Below are 22,125 nucleotides of genomic sequence, written 5' to 3' on the forward strand. Positions count from 1 at the left end.
GAACAGTACAGCACAAGAACAGGCCCTTCGATCCACAATGTTGTGCTGAGCATGACTCCAAATCAAACAAATCCGTTCTGCTTGCCTTTGGTTCATATTCCTCCAATCCTTTAACTGCCCCAATGATATCTGTCTCCACCATCCCTTTAAATTGTTTTGTGGTAATAAATGGAATTGGACTAATTAGGGTTGTGTCAGCTCGGATTTAGCTGGCACATGGTTCCAGCCCCACTCCAGGGCTTGATCCAAATACGGAGGCTGACACTCCAGTGCAGCGCTGGAGGAGTGCTGCAATGTTAGTGTCTTTTGGCTGAGACGCTAAACCAATCTGTCTGATGTAATTATCCCACGGCACTATTTTTGAAGGCAAGCAGGGAAGTTCTCCCCAGTGTCCTGACCAATGTTGATCCCTCAATCAGTGTCTGCAAGAGGTGATTATCTGCTCACTACGGTGGTACCGCAGTGTGGGATCTAGCTGTGCGCAGATCAGTTGCCCCTGTTTCCTACCTTAGAGCGGTTACTACATTTCAAAGTAAGTAGTCTCACAATACCAGGTGATCTGGGGCAGCGCTCCGAAAGCTCGTGATACCAAATAAACCTGTTGGACTTTAACCTGGTGCTGTGAGCCTTCTCACTGTGTATGGCCCAGTCCAACGCCGGCATCTCCACACCGTGGCTACCTTTCCAAAGAAATACTGAAATGCTTTGACATGTCCGGTTGGTCCTGAGTCATTTTGCAATGTTGTGGGACTGATTTACTTCCTTTAAAATTCCTGGAAATGCCCAGCAGAACGACAAGGTTCCTCCATTCTCAGAGCCACCGCTGGTGGAAATGACCATTTCCATTTCTGGTGCCCCGTTTGCCCATTACCTGTTATGATGAGCAAGAAGTAACCGCCCCTTCCCCCTTCCCACACACACAGCTCCTGTTTAGCACTCTTTTGTGCTGAGGCACCAGTTAGTTTGCAGTTCAGTCCGCCCTGTCAACCCAATCAGCAGCTCCTCTCTGAAGCTTCCCTCTGCTGACTGACTTCTTCGCCCATTCTCTCTGGGGCAGACTTCACAACAGCAGCCCGGATCCGCCAAGAGAATGCCAGCAAACTCTCCCAGTTTGTAACTGCAGTTTTATCTCTTGCCTGGCTGACAGACAGAAACAAGGACAGTTGTTCAGCTCTCGCAGGTTTGCTGTGAGACCCCTGTTTAACCCCTCCAGCTGTGCGCCCAGGATCAGTGTTTCTCCCTCGCTTTGCACGGGAACCGGTGGAGAAAATGCAGAAATGCGAGTGATCCTCAGGTCAGTTTTTTTCGCCCGGTCTCCTTGTTTTTGCTGTGATGTGCGACTGAAATAGGAAAGCGGACATTCTTGGGGGGGGTGGGGGGGGAGGCAATGAAGGGGAGAGTGGGATACAGGTGGGGTGGCTAAATCCCCCGAGAAAGGTAGAGAGGTGAGAGTGTTCAAAGGTTAGCACAATGCGATCAGATAAATCTTCCTACTCAGAAGGTTGAGGTTTCACTCTGACTGCGGGCTGAGACTATATTCTACTGTAAATCTTGTTCCGACCTGCTCCAATGAGCAGGGAGAATTGAAAAGGAGCTCCTTCCAAACCGTTTTGTTTTACCCCTGTCAGTGTGGTGTTTCAGGCAGTGCGCTGGGAGAGAACAGGCGATCCCAGCTTCATTTGTGTTCTTGCATTAAGTGAGAAACCTCGGCAGCGCCTGGGTTTAAATCTGCCAAAACCTCTGGAACTCTGAAATAAAAACAGAAACTGCAGCGGGTCAGGCAGCATCTGCGGAGAGCCGCGTTTCAGATCGAAAGCCTTCCATCAGAACCTTTCATAAAAATCACAGAATACTTACAAGATGAGGAGGCTGTTCGGCCCCTTGTGACTGTCTGAAGGAGCAATCCACCAAGGGCCGCATCCCTGTCTTTTCCTTACTGTCCTGCGGATCCTTTCTTTTCAGATAACAACACAATTCCCCTCTGAATGCCCTACACACCCGGTCTCCACCGCACTCTCAGACAGTACATTCCAGATCCTAACCACTCATTGACACATTAACTCCATAAGAACATAAGAAATAGGAGCAGGAGTAGGCCATCTAGCCCTTCGAGCCTGCCCCGCCATTCGATAAGATCATGGCTGATCTGAAGTGGATCAGTTCCACTTTCCCGCTTTCTCCCCATAACCCCTAATTCCCTTAACTCCAGATGCGGCCAGACCTGCTGGGTATTTCCAGCATTTTCTGTTGTGTTTATAATTCTATGGCTTTTAAATACTGCACATTCCTACAGAATATTCTATTGGAATGCGAGAGCGTGGAGTTCACCGAGTGACAGGAATAGACTTGACAGCTAAAAGACCTTTGCTTGAGTGACATTTTTCTAATTTATCCAGTTGGCTATTGTGAAGCTAGGGAGTGAGCCTTTCTGCCGAAATGGATAATAAGGCAACCCATCACTTAGTCTCTACGTATCTGTTGTTAGAAAATGGTTTAATTGTGGGTGTCAGCTGTGGCTTGATAATTACACTTTCTCATCCTTAGTCAGAAGGTTATGGGTTGGAAATTCCACACCAACTCGAGAGTACATATTCTAGTCTGGCACTCCTGGTCCAATACCGAGGGAGTGCTGCACCACAGAACCTGCCATCTGTTGGAAGAAACATTGATAAAATAAATTGTCCGGCCATTTATCTCAAGGCTGGAGCTTGCTGTGTGCTTAAACTGCCCGTGTACCTCGCTGACTCGCAAGCACTTTGGGACATCTGGTGTTTGTGAAAAGGGAATAAAAATGCAAGTCTTATGTTTCTTAAACCATTCAAAAGTGAGTCTTATAAAGTAGGAAGAGGCCGTCATACATTTTGGATGGTCTATTGAGGAAACTGCAATCTGAACCAGTCAATGGTGAAGATGAAGCCAAAAACAAAATTACTTTTGTGAATGTCTGTGGAGCAGAACTGCAGCCCTGGGCTCCAAGGCAACAAGAAATTGCATTTTAATAGCATCTTTAACATGGCAAAAATTCCAAGACACTTCAAAGGAGCAGCGTGAGCTTAAATATAACACAGAGCCACTTGAGGAAATATTAGGTCATGTTTGGTCAAAAGAGTAAGTTTTTAAAGAACAGCTTATGGGACGGGGGGAGACAGAGAGGGGGAGGTTTAGGGAGGAAATTTCAGAGCTTAGGATTCAGGCAGCTGAAGGCACAGCCATCAATGTTGCTGGGTTCAATTCCTGGCTTGGGTCACTGTCTGCATGGATTCTGCACATTCTCCCCATGTCTGCATGGTTTTCCTCCAGGTGCTCCAGTTTCTTCCACACAAAGATGTGCGGGTTAGGTGGATTGGCCATGCTAAATTGCCCCTTGATGTCCCATGTTGCGTAGGTTAGAGGAATTAATGGGGTAAATGTGTGGGGTTATGGGCATAGGGCCTGGGTGGGATTGTTGTTGCTGGATGTGGTTATGGAATTGGTGGCAGGGGGGTTGTAGGGCTGGAGTAGGTTACATGCTTGGAGGGTTTTGGGCTGGAGGAGGTTACAGAGTTGGGAGGGTTGTAGGGCTGGATTAGGTTATGGAGTTGGAGGGTTGTGGGCTGGAGGAGATTATGGAATTTTGCTGAGGATTTGAAAGCAATGATGATGTTTAGAAATGGAGGCATTGCCACATCAGGAGCTCATACAGGTCAGAGAGAAGTGGGATGGCAGCTGAAGCAGACTTGGGGCAAATTAGGATTTCAAGCTGTAAAACAATGCTGAGATCCTGAACTCGAGCCAGGGACAATCTTTGGCCCAACACTGTTGCAGCCCAGAGTTAGGGATCTATAGCAGGACATTAATTCGGGTATATACCTGAAGCCTCAAACAGGCCTCAAAATGAACTATCCCTCCTGCCAGGGACAGCTGGCTGAATAATAGAGAAAAAAAACCATGAAACACATCATGAGGAAGAGAGTTGAACTTGGAATGATTTATAAATAATTCACCCCCACCTCAGCCCCCTACCATCTCTTTTCTTTACCCCCCCCATGCCCCCTTTAGCTATTTGTTTACCATGGCACCAGGCAATTGAACCTCGAAGCTGGTGATCCAGACTGTTAATGATCATGTTGGGTTGTACCTTTCCTTAAGTAAACCACCACGGAGCAATTATAGACTGAATGAAATTATTTTCAAAACCAACCATATTCCCTGAAGGTTAAGGCATCAAAGGAAATGTGAAGTAACTTAAAAAGTCTAAGCGATTGCTGGATGATTCTCCTGCGAGTCATCGACTCTGCAGTCAGCTCATTGCCTATCCTAATCGTAACCAGCAGAGCTCTGTAATTAAACCACCCCCAGATCCAGCTTTGCTTATTGTCTGAGTAACTTGCAAATATGGCAACAATTATTGCCTTTCATTACACAAAGCATTCAATATTTCATCTAAAATATTTCAGTTGCTTTTGGCTTGGACCAACGGTCTGGTGCCAATACAATCATTATTCTGTACAGCCAGGGGCACTGTCAGACATGAGAACTTTCTTTGATAAACACTCTATAAACTAGACTCCCAGTTTACATCATAGCATCAAACACGGCACAGTCAGGCTCTTTACCATTGCTCCATTGACTGAGCACAGTCAGACAGTGGGTGTTGCAGAATTGGTCTCCAGACTGCACTAGGCCGGTTCATTTCACTAAGCGTAATAATTGGGATGCTCAGGAGAAGTAGGCAACATGATCCCCTCAAGCCTGCTCCCAATAATGTCTCAAAGGCTTTACAGTCAATGAAGCATTGTCACTGTTGTAATGTAGGAAACACAGTAAGAAGTCTCACAACACCAGGTTAAAGTCCAACCAATTTTTTTAATAGTAAACCCACAAGCTTTCAGAAACGCTGTTTCTTCGTCAGGTGTGTGGAATACAGTACTCCGTAAACTGTGTGTGCCTTTATATGCCCTTCTCTGATCAGAGCTTTCCACACACCTGACTTTAACCTGGTGTTGTGAGATTTCTTACTGTATTTACCCCAGCCCAACACCAGCATCTCCACGTAATGTAGGAAATACAGCAGCCAGTTTTCACACAGCAAGCTGCCACAACAGCAGTGTGATCATGACTAGGTAGTCATGTCTTTTTTATGTTAATTGAGGGATCGATATTGACCAGGACGTGAGGGAGAACTCCCCTTCGCTCCATGGAAATGCGCCAGGGGATCTTTTACACCCACTCAAGCAGCCAGGTGACAGAGCCTCATTCACTATGTCATCAGAGGGACAGCACCTTCACCAGGGCAGCACTCTCTCAGTAGCATAAAGTTGCCACACACTCAGATAACCAGCAGCTGCTCAATCCTTTGAGAGGCAGAGCTGACTGGTAGTGACTTAAACCTGAAGCCTCCTGTAATTTTCTTTTATGACATGATAACTCTGATGAAGAGGCATCCAGAATCAAAACGTTGGCTCTATTCTCTCTCCACAGATGCTGTCAGATCTGCTGAGTTTCCCCAGCATTTACTGTCTATATTTCATTTATCCCTGGGATCTGGGCAATATATTAAAAAAAAACTCTTTGATAAGGTAACTTGTGTAAAGCCACGTGGGACTTTGACCTGACAAGGACGCTACAGACACAAGTAATTATCTGTTTACTGAACAGGCTAATTAGATAACTATGCCGCACGTCAGTTGAGAATTTTAATTTAAATGCTTAAGTAGCATTTATTTTAATGAATGAATAATAAATATTCCTTTCAGCAGTTGTTAACCTGTTTCTAGATATCCATTGCCTTTGGTAGGTTATCTTCCATTCTGCCATTGACGTAGACAGTTTTGTTTTTACCTTCAGTAGTACCAGGCTTTCCGTCAAGTGTTAGCTGCAAGGTTTAATGATAGAATCATAGAATCCCTACAGTGCAGAAGGAGACCATTTGGCCCATCGAGCCTGCACTGATTCTCTGAAAGAGTATCCCACCCAGGCCCATCCCATCCCCATTCACCTAATCTTCACATCTTGGGACACCAAGGGGCAATTTAGCATGGCAAATTCATCTAACCTGCACATCTTTGGACTGTGGGAGGAAACCCACACAGTCATTGGGAGAATGACGCACAGTGATGCGATATATTAAGACAGCATGCTCCAGAAATGATCTCTTTTCTCCCTCTCAATCTCTTTCCTCCCTTTTATCTTCTTTCCTACATTTCAGAGGCCACAACTCCACAAACTACTGGACATGTTTCAGTAACAGCCAAACTTTATACAATCAGAGCCACCCAGCAGGAGGGGGAGTGGAGCGGGGGGGCCATGTTGATGGGGTTTGGGGTGGTTTGGAAGTAAGTCATGTCTTCGAATCCGATTCCAGAGTCTAGAGGATAATAACCCAGGCCTAACTTTGCAAATGCAGTGCTGAGGGAGTGCTGCTTTGCCAGAGGCGTCATCTTTTGGATGCACAATTAACTTGATTTTATATATCTGCCCTCTGAAGTGGGTGCAAAAGATTTCACAATGCTACTCCAAAGAAGAGTGACAGGGGGAGTTCTGCCCAGTGTCTGGGCCAATACTTATCCCTCAAACAAGATCACAAAAACAGAGTATCTCATTGCTGCTTGTGGGGGCTTTCTGGCCATGAATTGATAGCTGCGTTACCATGGTGTGGTGATGCCGGCATTGGACTGGGGTAAGCACATTAAGAAGCCTCACAACACCGGGTTAAAGTCCACAGATTTATTTGGCAGCACTGCTCCAAAAGCTTTTCCAAAAAATAAACCTGTTGACTTTAACCTGGTGTTGTGAAGACTTCTTACTGTCACTATGTTACGACAGTGAGTGTTTTTCAAGCACGCTCCATTGAATCTAAAATGCTTTGCTAAATCCTGCAGTCAGGAAAGGCACTATAGAAATGCAGACCTCTTAATTCCAGACCTTCACTTTCCCTTTCCTGTGCACCTGAGTAACACTCAGTTTAATCAGTGTGCAGTCATAGAATCCTTTGTACAGAAGGAGGCTATTTCGCCCATCGAATCTGTACCAATGACAATTCTACCCAGGTCCTAATCCTGTAGCCTCACGCATTTCTCCTACTAATCTCCCTGAAACTAGGGTCAATTTAGCATGACCAATCAACCTAACCCACACAACTTTGGACTGTGGGAGGAAATCGGGGCACCCAGAGGAAAATCCACACAGACACGGGGAGAATGTGCAGACTCCGCACAGACAGTGACCCAAGGCCGGAATTGAACCTGGGACCCTGGCGCTGTGAGGCAGCAGTGCTAACCACTGTGCCACCCAGTTGATTGTAAAAGGAAAGAAATAATAATGGAAAGAACTGGAAATACAGCATTGCTGTCGGTTACTGAGAGGTGGGGAGGATGTGTTAATGTTTAGTTAACTTCTTTCATCAGGAAATAAACTGAGCGAAACAAAGGGGAAACTGACAAAGATCAAAGATATAGATTTGATCATAACTCAAACTTGCATTTATAAAGGCAGTCACAACCTCAGGGCATTGCAAAGTCAATTGATTCATTTTTAATGGGTGGTTAGAATTTTGTTTTTATTCATTCACAGGATGTGGGTGTCATTGGCCAGGTCAGGATTTTGTGTCCATTCCTAATTGCTTTGGAAATATTGGTTGCTTTTCTTTGCACAGCTGCAGTCTATGAGAATGATAGATTTCCATAAGGGTTTTAAATAACTGAGCGATTTGCTTGGCCGTTTCAAGAGATCTGGAGTCACCCAGGCTGGGGTAAGGATGGCAGATTTACTTTCCTAAAGGCACCAGATGGGTTTTTGCAACTATCTCACTGTTACTGGGTGGCACAGTGGTTAACACTGCTGCCTCACAGCGCCAGGGACCCGGGTTCGATTCCCACTTGGATCATTGTCTGTGTGGAGTCTGCACGTTCTCCCTGTGTCTGTGTGGGTTTTCTCCAGGTGCTCCGGTTTCCTGTCACAATGTGAAGATGTGTGGGGTAGGTGCATTGGCCATGCTAAATTGACCCTAGTTTCGGGGAGATTAGCAGGATAAACTTGTGGGGTAACGGACATAAGGTGGGATTTTTGTCAGTGCAGGCTCGATGGGCCGAATGGCCTCTTTCTGTACTGTAGGGATTCTATGATTCTTCTATTCTATTAAGACTAGCTCTTTCTTCTTCAGTTCCACAGCATCAGCAAAAAAGCAGGTCCCGAATCCAGATCAAATCCATCTAGCCACCTGAGCCAACCAGCCCCCAAAGAGTCCAAATTGCTGTGACAACATCCAATTGTAGATTCCATTGGATCTGTGGATTGAAGCCATGGATTGTGATGGAAGAGATTATAATTTCTTTCCGTTACATGACTGACCAGCAACCTTTCCAATTCCTACCACTTGCCATTGGCATGCATTGGGAGGATTTAGTCCATAAGTCTTGGAGTGACACTCAAAACTGAAGGTTCTGGCTCAGAGAGAGGGACACTACACAATGCACCACAGGACATCCTTTTATACCTCTTTATTCCAGATTTATTTAACTAACTGAATTTAAATTCCCCCGGCTGCACTGGTGGCATTTGCCTCCACTTGGATTTGTCAAGGTGAATAGCATGGATTTGTAAAAAACAAAGAACAGGACAGCACACAGGAACAGGCCCTTTGGCCCACCAAGTCTGTGCTGACACATGATGCCTTTCTAAACTAAAGACCCTTTGCCTCTACGCAGTTTGTACCCCTCCATTCCCTGCCTAATCATGTTTCTGTCAAGATGCTTCTTAAAGAGGTGGCATGGTGGCACAGTGATTAGCATTGCTGCTTCACAGTGCCAGGGACCCAGGTTTGACACCTGGCTTCGGTCACTGTCCGTGTGGAGTTTGCACATTGTCTGTATGGGTTTCCTCTGGGTACTCTGGTTTCCTCCCAGAGTCCAAAGATGTGCGGGTTAGGTGGACTGGCCAGGTTAAATTCTCCCTTAGTGTTAGGGAACTAACTAGAGTAAATGGGGATAAGGCCGGGGTGGGATTGTGGTCGGTGCAGGCTTGATGGACCGAATGGCCTCCTTCTGCGCTTAGGATTCTATGAAACACTGCTATTGTATCTGCTTCTACCACCTCCTCCGGCAGTGCATTCCAGGCACTTAACACCCTCTGTGTAAAAAACATGCCTCTCACATCTCCTTTAAACTTTCCTCCTTTTACTTTAAACCAATGTCCCGTAGTAATTGACAGTTCTACCCTGGGGAAAAGACTCACGACTATCCACTCTATCCAAACCTCTCATAATTTTGTAAACTTGTATCATTTTGTAAGTTTCTTTTAAGAGGAAGCTAGGTAGATAGATGAGGAAGTGAGGAGAAGAAAGGAATGTTGATGGGTGAAGTGAGGATGAGTGGCAGTTGGCTCCTGTGGAGTATAAACACCAGCATGGACCAGTTAGCACAAGAACACAAGAAATAGGAGCAGAAGGAGACCATTCAGCCCATCAAACCTGCTCCACCATTCAACATGATCATGGCTGAGCTTGGGCTGCATCTCCAGTTGAGTTATAAATTTGATCTAATTTTTGTCCACACTCATTGCCCATAGTTGCCTTGAAAGAGATATGGAGTTGAGTAATGAAATTCAAATGGATTGAATATAAACATGGTGTGGAGCTAGCTAAATTGGCCTCACAGAGAACCAACATGAACTGGATGGCCTGAATAAGCTTCTGTGTTGCAATCATTCAATGAACCCGGGTTCAATTCTGGCCTCGGGTCACTGTCTGTGTGGAGCCTGCACATTCTCCCTGTGTCTGCGTGGGTTTCCTCCAGGTGCTCCAGTTTCCTCCCACAGTCCAAAGAGCGTGGGTTAGGTTGGTTGGCCATGCTAAATGGACCCTAGTATCAGGGGGATTAGAAGGGTAAATATGTGGGATTACAGGAATAGGCCTGTGGGACTGTGGTCTGTGCAGACTCGATGAGCCAAATGGTTTCCTTCTGCTCTGCTGGGATTCTATGATTATGATTCTATTCTTTGATGTGAAAGTGGTGACATTAGTTAAAAGGATAAAGTAATAATGCTTAAAACAACAAATTAACATGCATGAACTGTAAGGCATAGAATGTGGGAAATAAATTGAGGGATCTGGAAATAATTATTTCACAGTAAACTCTAGAATTAACTGCAACAGAAACTGGCTAACAACTGAGCAAGAAAAGGCAGTAAATATAAACAGAAGAAAAAGAGAAGGGCAGTGCTGATTAAAGAGGAATAGGAAAGTGCAGCAGGAATTTCCCACAAGCAACAGATGAGATAAATAAGCTCACTTTTGTTTTTGCTGGGTTTTTGGTTAAGGGAGTATTATTGACAGGCCGGAACTCTACTGCTCCTCTTTGATTAATGATGGGAATCTTTTATTCCACCTAAGCAGCACTAGGACTTTGACACCTCCCAGAATAGCAACATGCCCGTACAAAACGTGAGCATAAAACCCAGGTGGACTTTCCACTGAGAGAGCGCTGCGCTGTTGGTGATACCATCTTTCAGATGAGACCTTAGATTAAAACTCCCCACCCTCTTAGGCGGCTCTTTTAGATTTGTATCAAAACATGGCTCAGTTGGGAGCTCACTCACTGATCTTATCTTTCAGTCAGAAGGTCGTGGCTTCAAGTCCCACACTCAGGGCTGTTGTGCTGATGCAATACTAAAGGAGCACTGCACTGTCAAAGGTACTGTTTTTGGGTGAGGCCCTGCTCACTTTCGCAGATGCCTGTAAAGGATCCTGTGGTTTAAGAAGGTGGCTCACTACCACTTTCTCACAGAGAATTAAGGATGAGCAACATATGCAGGCCTTGATGCATGTGTTCAACATCATGAAGGGCTTTGCTAGAGTAAATGAAGAGAGATTGTTTCTAATGACGGTTGTGTCATTGGCCTCTAAACACAACTTACCAATCACACCTTGATGAGTGGTAACAAATGCCTAGGTAATTTATTGTTGAGCACATCGCCATATAGAGGATTACAGGAGAGTTCTACTTACACATGCTATCCAACAGCTTTGTCACATGTTACTTGCTATTTCTTTCTGCGATTATGTGATTTAACCATGCACATATTCAGTAATGTGTGATTAGAATAGTTCACTATATACATTTAAGCAATATCTGTGTCTGTGGTAGCATTTGTAACTAAAGGAAAATGATTTAAGGTAATTGGCAAAAAGAACAAGATTATTTTTTAACATGGCCAGTTATCACTGCCTGAGAGCATGGAGGAAGCAGATTCAATAGTAACTCTCAAGAGAGAATTGTATAAATAATTGCAGGGAGAAATTTGCAGGGCTATATGGCTGTGGGCCAAATCACTCTCAAAGACCCCACACAGGGGCAGTGTAAAGGCATATTTTCACAGATTTCATTAATGAACACAAAAAGTATTTATTAATAAGAATTATAGAGCACCTTGATGTCTCTTTGCCTAAGAGACTCTCTCACCATGGGGTGATTCCATACTGTATCCCGATTGGCTACACAGGCCATGTGATCCTTACTCTGCTGTGTTGCCCTCAAAGGAATAATCACCACAGGTAGAATGTCCTCCTTCTGTACTATATCATTCTCTGAGGGAGGGGGAAGATTATCTTAGACGCTATCGTCGAAAGTTTGAAAGTGTGAGAAGAAAGTTGTGAAGAGCAGTGACCATATTCAAATCGAGGAAAAGAATAGCAGGTTAATGTAAATATAGGAGCTGGAGAGGAGACATGAGAAAGGGATCTATCAAATGATAGTGGATGACTAATTTTCAATTTATAAGCTGTCCAAGAAGATAAGAGTGTTGGTAAACATGTCTTGCCAGTTATTGGAGTAGTACTGAAGACTCTAGATAGTTAAGGCTGAACTGTTTAATCAGTGAGTGATTCCTAGCTCTTACGCCTCTGTATCCAATAGTTCAAGAGGCTAAGGTACAAGCTTATCAAGAATTAATCGCTGGTTGATAAGTGGTTGGGTTTTGAGCGCCTGTAGATTGTAGAATGATGGTAGGACTTAAAAAAGGAAAAGTTTGATCTCCAGGGAATGAATGAATTAGATTAGAAAATTTACCTTGTTTTCAATATGAACATGAATCTGGGGAGACGAAAATCCACATGATATTAGAAGTTTTCTTTTCTTATGTGGGATGTGGGTGTCACTTGCTGGGCCAGCATTTATTGCACATCTTTTATTGCTATTTCAGAGGGTATTTTAAGACTGGTGTGGGTCTGGAGTCACATGTAGCTTGGCACATTTCCTTTCCCAAAGAGCATTAATGAACCAGATGGATTTTTATGGTACTGTTTCCAGTTTTTAAATCCAGATTTTCTATCGATTGAATTTAAACTTCATCTTCTGCTGTGATGGGATTGAAACCCAGGTGATCAGAACCTTACCCTGCAGCGCTGGATTACCTGTCAATGACAATATCACTGTGCCACCGCCTTCCAATTGGTTGACTGAAAAATCAACATGGCAGCAAATGTCAAATTGTGATGACGATACAAACAAAAGATGTAATATGGTTACAGGCTAGAATTAAAATAAAAAGGAACTATAATGAAATAAAGGATTGCGCAGTTTTGAATATTGTGGTGTAGAAATGAATGTGATACATTACAAAATGTGGGGGCCGGGCAGGGGTTGTCTATCAAAGGGAACCGCCGAGCAACCTGATTGACTGACAGCTCTGTAGTCCCTGTAGTGCCACAGGATGGTAATGGCCATTGCTGAGATTTCAACCAGAACCCACAAAGAAGGGAGGTACATACTGCACCGACAACTCTGGATGTGCACAGCTGGTAGACCCCAGTGAGTGGATGGGAGGCGGGTAAAGGAGAGTGTTAGAGAGAGGCCAGGAGGTGAGGGGAAAGGAGGGATACCCTGATAGGCACAGGTACCCCCTGAAAGGAGGTATTCACTTTTCCTGCCTCATCCAGTGAAAGGTTGAATTGGTTAGGACTTTATTCCCTGGAGCGTAGAAGAATGAGGGAAGATTCAATAGAGGTGTATAAAATTATGATGGGTATAGGCAGAGTGTTTGCAAGCAGGCTTTTTCCACTGAGGCTAGGGGAGAAAAAAAAACTAGAGCACATGGACTAAGGGTGAAGGAGGAAAAGTTTAAAGGGAATATTAGGGGGGGATTCTTCACACAAAGAGTGGTGGGAGTGTGGAATGAGCTGCCAGATGAAGTGGTGAATGCAGGCTCACTTTTAACATTTAAGAAAAACTTGGACAGGCACTTGGATGAGAGGGGTGTGGAGGGATATGGTCCAGATGCAGGTCAGTGGGACTAGGCAGAAAAATGGTTCAGCACAGCCAAGAGGGGCCAAAGGGCCTGTTTCTGTGCTGTAGTGTTCTATGGTTCAATGGTTCTAGTTCCAGTCCTTCCGCCTTTCCCTCACAGATTGAAAAATTGCAGCAGAGGTGGCATGAGGCCCACAAGGACCTCAGTAAGCCTATGGGCAGGCAGCTGCTTGCCATCTTACCAACACCACTAATATGTGGGATAGCCTGAGGTTGGGTGGAAAGGTAGGGCACTGGATTTACGTGTCCACACCCACCTTCAAATACACTGGGTTGGAGGCATAAAATTCACCCACATGTCTCCTTAATGTACTCAATAAAAATGAAAGAGCAACTGTATTCTGCATCCATGTTGTCAGGTTGAGTGAAATCAATAAAGAATATTTCAATAGATCAATACAGTATTTGATTAAAAAGCTGAGCTAATCTCGTAATGTCTCTTCTCCAAAATGAATCCTGTTAACACAATGTGGCAACAGCAGAGAGCCACTTAATAATTGACAAGTCATCAAAATTGCGAAGTATTAAGTTGTTTCACAGCTTCTCTTTTTTTTTGTTTTCCAGCCAGACAACTTTCAATAAAGAGGAAATAAAGGGCAAATTATCAGGACAATTTTGATACTAAACACAAGACTGTTGCCAGGAAACCAGCGCGAAATTAAGTTCATTTTTTTAAAAAGGTTCCAGTCTTGTGTTCAATAATGACCAACATAAGCAACTGTACGGTCGACCACAGCATCCATCAGATCCTATTTCCCATTGTTTACAGTGTTGTCTTCATCATCGGCCTGCCAACTAACCTGCTGTCCCTGTATCACAGCTACCTGCAGATCAGACAGAGGAACGAGCTGGGAATCTATCTCTGCAATCTCACCATCTCAGACCTGTTGTACCTCATTTCCTTGCCGTTATGGGTTCAGTATATGCTACAGCACGATGACTGGGTCCTCTCTAGGGCACTCTGCATTCTCAGTGGTATGTTCCTCTACCAGAATATCTACATCAGTATTTGCTTCCTCTGTTTCATCTCCATTAATCGCTTCCTCGTCGTGGCCTACCCAATGAAATTTAAATTCTTACACACCAGGAAGGCTGCTGTGTTGATCAGTGCTGTCACCTGGCTCAAGGAGATACCTGTCTGCAGCTTTTACATCCACTCCCAGGTTCTCAGTAAAGACAAGGAGAATGATACCTTGTGTTTTGAACAATATCCCATGCAGACAGAGGACAGATATTTAAATATTTACAAGTTGTCTGCTGGCTTCTTCCTCCCTTTAGTTTTATTAATCTACTCTTACTACAGGGTGCTGGTGGTTGTCCACAACAGCCATGGGCTTGAAAGACAGCGGAAATTAAGAATTAAAAAGTTGGTGTCTGCGACAATCATCATTTTCCTCGCTTGCTTTGTTCCTTATCACATTTTCTTGATGGTCCGGACCATATCTGAGTATGACTGTAAATTTGCAGATGCAGTTTTTGAGGCTTACCATTTTGGACTTCTGCTGACGAGTTTAAACTGTCTAGCTGATCCTATCTTGTACTGTTTCATATCGCCGAGTTCACAGGGCTGGTTAGGCAGGTTCCTGGATCCTATTACAAACCTCTTTCCTTGCAAAAGAAGGAAAGAAATTCAGAACGTGGAGATGAAGGCCAATTCACCAGCTACGGCCAGAATAAGTCTGATATCGCAAAGACTCGAAAAAACGGAAGAAAACAATTACCAGAGTTCAACAAATGCATGATTCGCTAACAAAACCTCTGATGGGATATCAGTAAAAAAAAGTATGTATTTAGATGTGTAAAGGTCAACAGACAAAGTGTGATGTGTAAAAGAGGCACATTCCAAGGACTGTTTGAACTTATCGATCTGTGTTTGTTGGAGGGGGGGCAGTGTGCTATCTGTGTACAATATCTGTGCACGTGTGTCCAATCAGGCCAGGATGTAAAGGTAAAAGGTAAGGTAAAGTCACCATAGTTCCAAATGGCCATAGGCAGCTCTCCCCTTTCAGGGAGAAAGCTGACTGGTGGAGATTTTAACCTGAGGGTTAGAACACTTCAGGTGGGAAGCAAGATTGAGAAGGTGGGGCCTTCGTGAATAACCTCAACTGGAATGGGAATTAAACCCATGCTGCTGGCGTTGCTCTGCATCATAATCCAGCTACCCAACCGACTGAGCTAACCGAGTCCCCAAGGAACAGGGCTATAATGAGGACGGGGGTACAATAGGCATGGAGAGTATAATGGGGACGGGCTGTATAATGGGGACGGGGAGCATAATGGGGACGGGGAGTATAATGGGGACGGGGTGTATAATGGGGACGGGGTGTATAGTGGGGATGCGGTGTATAGTGGGGACCAGGTGTATAATGGGGACGGGGTGTATAATGGGGACGGGGTGTATAATGGGGGCGGGGTGTATAATGGGGATGGGGAGTATAATGGGGTCGGGGAGTATAATGGGGACGGGGTGTATAGTGGGGGCGGGGTGTATAATGGGGATGGGGAGTATAATGGGGACGGGGAGTATAATGGGGACGGGGTGTATAGTGGGGGCGGGGTGTATAATGGGGATGGGGAGTATAATGGGGGTGGGGAGAATAATGGGGACCGGGTGTATAGTGGGGATGCGGTGTATAGTGGGGACCGTGTGTAAAATGGGGACGGGGTGTATAATGGGGGTGGGGAGTATAATGGGGACGGGGTGTATAATGGGGGTGGGGAGTATAATGGGGACGGGCTGTATAGTGGGAACGGGGTGTATAATGGGGACAGGGTATATAATGGGGATGGGGTATATAATTGGGACAGGATGTATAATGGGCACAGTGTATAATGGGGACGGGGAGTATAATGGGGGTGGGGTGAATAGTGGTGATAGGATGTTAAATTATTGTGATTGTTTGAAATTTGCCATTCTTGCATTTGTCCTGATGGGTGCAAGACAGAAACATGTGTCCCCTTTCAGCAAATTTCAGGTATGGATAATTTTAAATTGTTTATAGGAATCGATAGGAAGGATGTAGAGAAACTATTTCCTCTGATGGCTCCAAAATAAAAGGGGCTTCTCCTTAAAATTAGAGTTGATGGGCAATCTCATAGAGTCATGGATATACAGCACAGAAAAAGGCCCTTTGGCCCAACTCATCCATGCCAACCAGGTTTTCTAAACTGAACTGATTTCCCCATATTCCTCTAAACCTTCCCTATCCATGTACCTGTCCAAATGCCTTTTAAATGTTGTAATTGTACCAACTCTTACCAAAATGTCTGAATTAAACTCCGCCTGCCATTCCTCACCTCACTAATCCAGTTGATCAAGGTTCTGTTGTAGTCTTAGATAATCTTCTTCTCTGTCCACCAATCTTGGTGTCATCTGCAAACTTACCAACCGTGCCTCCTATATTCTCATCCAACTCGATTATGTAAATGACAAATAACAGTGGACCCAGCACTGCTCCCTCTGCCACACTGCTGGTCACAGGCCTCCAGTCTGAAAACAACCTTCTACCACCGCCCTCACTCTCCTTTCGGCAAGCCCAGTTTTTTTTCCAATTGGCTAGTTCTCCCTGAATCCCACATGATCTTATCTTACTGACGAGTCTACCATGCGGTACCTTGTAAAGGCCTTGCTAAAGTCCATGAAGACAACATCTATCACACTTCCCTCTTCAAGAAAACTATCAAATTTGTAAGACATGATTTCCACTCAAAAAGTCAGACTGACTGTCTCTAATCAGTCATTGCCCCTCCAAATGCTTGTAGATCCTGTCTCTCAGAATCCCCTCCAATTTACCCACCACTGATGTTAGGCTCAATGGTCAATAGTTCCCTAGCTTTTCCCTGGCCACCTTTCTTAAATGATGTGGGTATGCCAGCGTTGGACTGGCGTAAACACAGTAAAAAGTCTGACAACACCAGGTTTTAGTCCAACCTATTTATTTGATAATATACTCGCAAGCTTTTGGGTTAGCCCCTTCGTCAGGTGAATGGAGAGTTCTGGCCAGAACTCTCCATTCACCTGACGAAGGGGCTAACCCGAAAGCTTGCGAGTATATTATCAAATAAATAGGTTGGACTAAAACCTGGTGTTGTCAGACTTTTTACCACCTTTCCTAAATACCAGCACAACATTTGCGTCCCTCCAATCTTCCAGCACTTCACCCGTGGCTGTTGATGATACAAATATCTCCACCAGGGTCCTCGCAATTTCTTCCCTAGCTTTCCACAATGTTCTGGGACACACTTGATCAGAGCCTGGGAATTTATCTACCTTTATGCGTTTTAAGACCTGCAGCACCTTGTCTTCTGCAATATGGACGCTTTTCAAGACATCACTATTTACTTCCCTGAGTTCCCTAGTTTACATGTCTTTCTCCACACTAAATACAGACCAGAAATATTCATTTAGGATCTCATCCATCTGCTGTGGCTTCACACATTGTGATGACCTTGTTGATCTATAAGGGGCCCTATTCTCTTCCCAGTTACACTTTCGCCCTTAATATACTTGTAAAATTTCTTTGGATTCTCCTTTAACATCTGCCAAAGGTATCTCATGTCCCATTTTTGCCGTCCTGATTTCCCTTTCAGTGTACTCCTGCACTCCCTATACTCAAGGGTTTTACTTGGAAGCATGTCCTCATACAAAGGGAGAAATCTGGAATCTCCTCCCATGAAAATACTGCTGAGGCTGAGATGAAATTGAAAATTTCAAAATTGTGATTGATGAATTTTAGTTTGGCAAGGATCTTAATGTACAGATGGAAGCAGGCAGATGGGCTGAAGATATAGTAATACGGAAAAGTGTGAGGTGATGCACTTTGGTAAGAGTAACAGGAGTACAGAATATAGGGCTAATGGAAGGACTCTTACTAATGTTGACGAGCAGAGAGATCTCGGTGTACATGTGCATAGCTCCCTGAAAGTTGGCACCCAGGTTGATAAGGTTGTTAGGAAGGCGTATGGTGTGTTAGCTTTTATTGGTAGAGGGATTGAATTTCGGAGCCGTGAGGGCATGTTGCTACTGTACAAAACTCTGGTGCGGCCGCACTTGGAGTTTTGCATACAGTTCTGGTTGCCGCATTATAAGAAAGATGTGGAGGCATTGGAAAGGGTGCAGAGGAGGTTTACCAGGATGTTGCCCGGTATGAGGAAAGGCCGAGGGACTTGAGGTTATTTTCATTAGAGAGAAGGAGGTTACAAGGTGACCTAATTGAGACATACAAGATGATCAGAGGGTTAGATAGGGTGGACAATGAGATTCTTTTTCCTCAGATGGTGATGGCTAACATGAGGGGACATAGCTTTAAATTAAGGGGTGGTAGTTATAGGATGAATGTCAGAGGTAGGTTCTTTACTCAGAGGGTAGTAAGGGCGTGGAATGCCCTGCCTGCAGCAGTTGTGGACTCACCAACTTTAAGGGCGTTCAAACAGTCAGTGAATAGGCATATGGATAACATTGGAATAGTTTAGGTTAGAGGGTCATTAGATTGGTTCCACTGGTTGGCGCAACATCGAGGGCCAAAGGGCCTGTGCTGCGCTGTAATGTTCTATAGTTCAGCCGTGATCTAATTCAACGGCATAACATGCTCAAGCACGTTATGGCCTCCTCCTGTTCACGTGGCACGGTGGCACAGTGGTTAGCACTGCTGTCTCACAGCATCAGGGACCCGGGTTGGATTCCTGCCTTAGGTGACTGTGCAGAGTCTACATGTTCTCCCCGTGTCTGTGTGGGTTTCCTCCGGGTGCTCTGGTTTCTTCCCACAGTCCAAAGATGTGCAGGTTAGGCAGGTCATACTAAGAGTGCCCCTTAATGTCCCAAGATGTGTAGGTTAGGGGGATTAGTGGGATGAATGCATGGGGTTAAGGGGATAGGACTGAGAGGAGAGCCTGAGTAAGGGGCTCTGCCAGCGAATCAGTGCAGACTCGATGGGCTGAATGAACTCTCCTGCATTGTAGGGATTCTATGATTCTGATCCTGAGCTCTTCTATCTGAAGTTAAGTTTTATTCCTGTATCTGCACAGAGTATGGGGCAGCAATTGTTTAGCTTCATAACCTGTACTTTTTGTATTCTTCCCTGACCCTGACCCCACTTAGGAAAATCTCTTGCTTTGATTTTGTGGTGGAACTGAAGAGGTGAAGCAATTCGAAGAGGGTTCACTTTATATTGACTGTGGAAATGGCCAACCAATCAGCGTGCGACAAAGCTGACTGCACCAACTGTACTCTAGATTACAGTATCCATCAGATCCTGTTTCCCCCTGTCTACATTATTGTCTTCATCATCGGCCTGCCGACTAATCTGCTGTCCCTGTATCACAGCTACCTGCAGATCAGACAGAGGAACGAGCTGGGAATCTATCTCTGCAACCTGACAATCTCAGACCTGTTGCACCTCATCACTTTGCCCTTGTGGATCCAGTACTTAATGATGAAAGATAAGTGGGTGAATGGTGAGTTGCTGTGCAGGATCTCTGGGATCGTCCTCTACGAGAACATATATGTGAGCATCGCATTCCTCTGTTGCATCTCTGTAGACCGCTACTTAGCAGTGGTCCACCCTTTAAGATTCCATGCCTTCCGCACTATGAAAGCCGTGCTTCTAGTGAGTGCTTTCGTCTGGGTTAAAGAAATCGGAGCTAGTCTCTTCATTTTCTCTCACAATGGGACAGTGAAAGATCAAAGTAATCATTTAGTCTGTTTTGAGCATTATCCATTGCAGTCCTGGCAAAGGGGGATAAACTATTACCGTCTCTCTGTTGGTTTCCTTTTCCCCATTGCTCTGCTCGCCTTTTCCTATCACAGGGTGTTGATGTCTATCCGGGAGAGTCAAGGCATTCAACAGAAACAAAAGTTAAGGATCAAAAAGTTGGTGTTAAGTGCCATTGTCATTTTTTGCATTTGCTTTGCCCCTTATCATATTATGCTGCTGGTCAGAACTCTATTTGGGGACAGTTGCAGCTTTGTGAGGCGCTCGTACCATTATTTTCACTTTGCGTTGCTGCTAACCAGTTTAAATTGTATGGCCAACCCCATTCTCTACTCTTTTGTGTCAGAGAGCACACACGGAGTCCTGATGAGACTCTTGGAACCCCTTGTGAATCTCTTCACTGCAAACAGAAAGAGGGAAGTAAATCTTCATCAGTTAGCAGCCCAGAAACCTAGAAGATTGAACGTTAGCCCCAGGACGACAGCAACTGGTGTCAACTTTGGCACGTCGAGTAGCTTGCTCTCATCTCAGAGTCAATAGGTTCAAGTGCCATTATAGAGATTATAACATATCCAGGCTGATTGCCTCAGTGCAGTATCCAAGGAGTGCAGCATTCTGAAATGCCATATTTTGAGTAAGTGGTTAAGCTAAGGCCTTGTCTTCTCTCTCAGGTAAACAAAAAGATTTAAAGGAGAGCAGGAGAGTTCTCGTGAGATTCTTGGACCATATCATGAAAGAACAGATTATCCCCACTGCTCTTACCATATCTGTTGATATCAATTTGCCACTTTAAAAAGGATAAAAAACCTTTCCATCCAACCCTGCAAAATCCTCTCCTGATATTACACTTGCCTCAACCAGCCACCCTTTTTTGTTTTTGGGTAAATTTAAAATTTGAAGTTTATTCTATTAGTAGGCTTACATTAACATTGCAATGAAGTTACTGTAAAAATCCCCTGGTTGCTGCACTTTGGTGCCGATTCGAATATACTGAGGGAGAATTTAGCACGGCCAATCCACCTAACCAGCACGTCTTTCACACTGTGGGAGGAAATTGGAGCGCCTGGAGGAATAGAGTTAGGATTAGAGCAGAGTTTTCAGGTTGGATCTGGAGGAATATTTCAGGTAATCATTCCTAATGAAATAAAGCTCCCAAAAATGGGAGCTGACAGAAAAGTGGAACTGAGACCACATCAGGTCACGTTATCAAATGATGGAGCAGCTGGAGGGGCTGAATGGTCAACTCATGCTCCTAATTCATGTGAGAAATACTGGGATTATATTTGAGTTTCCAGGAAGGATCAGGATTGGATTCATTCTTCCATGGAGAGTAGGATTGGAATGGAGCTTCAGTAAGTATTAAGATTAGATTAGAATTCCTTTTAGGTACTGTGATACTTTAGAGTTCAGATAATGACGAGGAGAAGACTAGAGCTTCAGGACTGATTTGGAATTGAATTAGAGGGATCATTTCACCTCCACCAGTTAGCAGCAGACTGATGAATTCAGATCAGAAAGCAACTTTATATCTCACCCTGCTGAGGTAAATAGATTGTAGAGTTGGGCAGGGAACAAAATAGGTCTGTTATCCAAAGCCATCCTGACAAATCTCAACCCTTCTCAACGTTGCCCAACTCATCTAATCTCTCATCCCATCCAGTTGCATAGAACCATAGTAAAGTTAGAGCAGGAGATCATTCAGCCCAACATGTCCTTGCCAGTCTGAGGATACCCAGACTTCCTTCCTAATTGAACCTTCCTGCACCTGTCCCATAGTCCTGTATCTTACAGCAGTTAAGGTGCAGATTCAGGTACTTTTGAGTTTAGGATCTCTGCCTCCATCACCAGCTCAGCAAATTCCAAACACCCACCATCCTCTGTGTAAAAAAATTTCTTCCTCATGTCCCCTCTACACCTACTGCACTTATCTATGTCCCTGGGTTCTAGAATTCTCCAGCAAGGGAAACAATTTTACCTTGTCCACTCTATCTCTTCCCCTCATAATTGTGTGCACTGCTATTGTCACCCCTCAGCTTTCTTTACTCCACAGAAAAGAACACCAACCTATCAAATCTCTCTTCATGGCTACACTTTCCTACCCTAGCAACATTCTTATAAACCACCTCCGCACTCTCTCT

The 22,125-nt window shown here is 44.5% G+C and overlaps 2 protein-coding genes across 3 annotated transcripts; both read left to right on the forward strand.

The window, feature by feature from the left end:
• Positions 1 to 951: 951 nt before the first annotated feature.
• Positions 952 to 15,053, forward strand: LOC145352400 (G-protein coupled receptor 68-like). Of its 2 annotated transcripts, none has more exons than XM_080202194.1 (2): positions 952 to 1,294; positions 13,842 to 15,053. In XM_080202194.1, the coding sequence occupies exon 2, from the start codon at positions 13,979 to 13,981 to the stop codon at positions 15,017 to 15,019; it is 1,041 nt and encodes a 346-aa protein (XP_080058320.1). In that variant the 5' UTR covers positions 952 to 1,294; positions 13,842 to 13,978; the 3' UTR covers positions 15,020 to 15,053. The 2 variants fall into 2 exon arrangements, with proteins under 2 accessions (XP_080058320.1, XP_080058321.1); XM_080202195.1 differs by lacking the exon at positions 952 to 1,294 and adding an exon at positions 10,655 to 10,667.
• Positions 15,054 to 19,380: 4,327 nt separating this feature from the next.
• On the forward strand, positions 19,381 to 20,923 carry LOC145352399 (G-protein coupled receptor 68-like). The gene has a single exon (XM_080202193.1). It carries the CDS (start codon positions 19,457 to 19,459, stop codon positions 20,525 to 20,527), a length of 1,071 nt encoding a protein of 356 aa, XP_080058319.1. The 5' UTR covers positions 19,381 to 19,456; the 3' UTR covers positions 20,528 to 20,923.
• Positions 20,924 to 22,125: the final 1,202 nt, after the last annotated feature.

Source organism: Carcharhinus amblyrhynchos, chromosome 14 (genome assembly GCF_965287045.1).
Source record: "Carcharhinus amblyrhynchos chromosome 14, sCarAmb.v2.hapA, whole genome shotgun sequence".
Classification (NCBI taxonomy): Eukaryota; Metazoa; Chordata; class Chondrichthyes; order Carcharhiniformes; family Carcharhinidae; genus Carcharhinus; species Carcharhinus amblyrhynchos.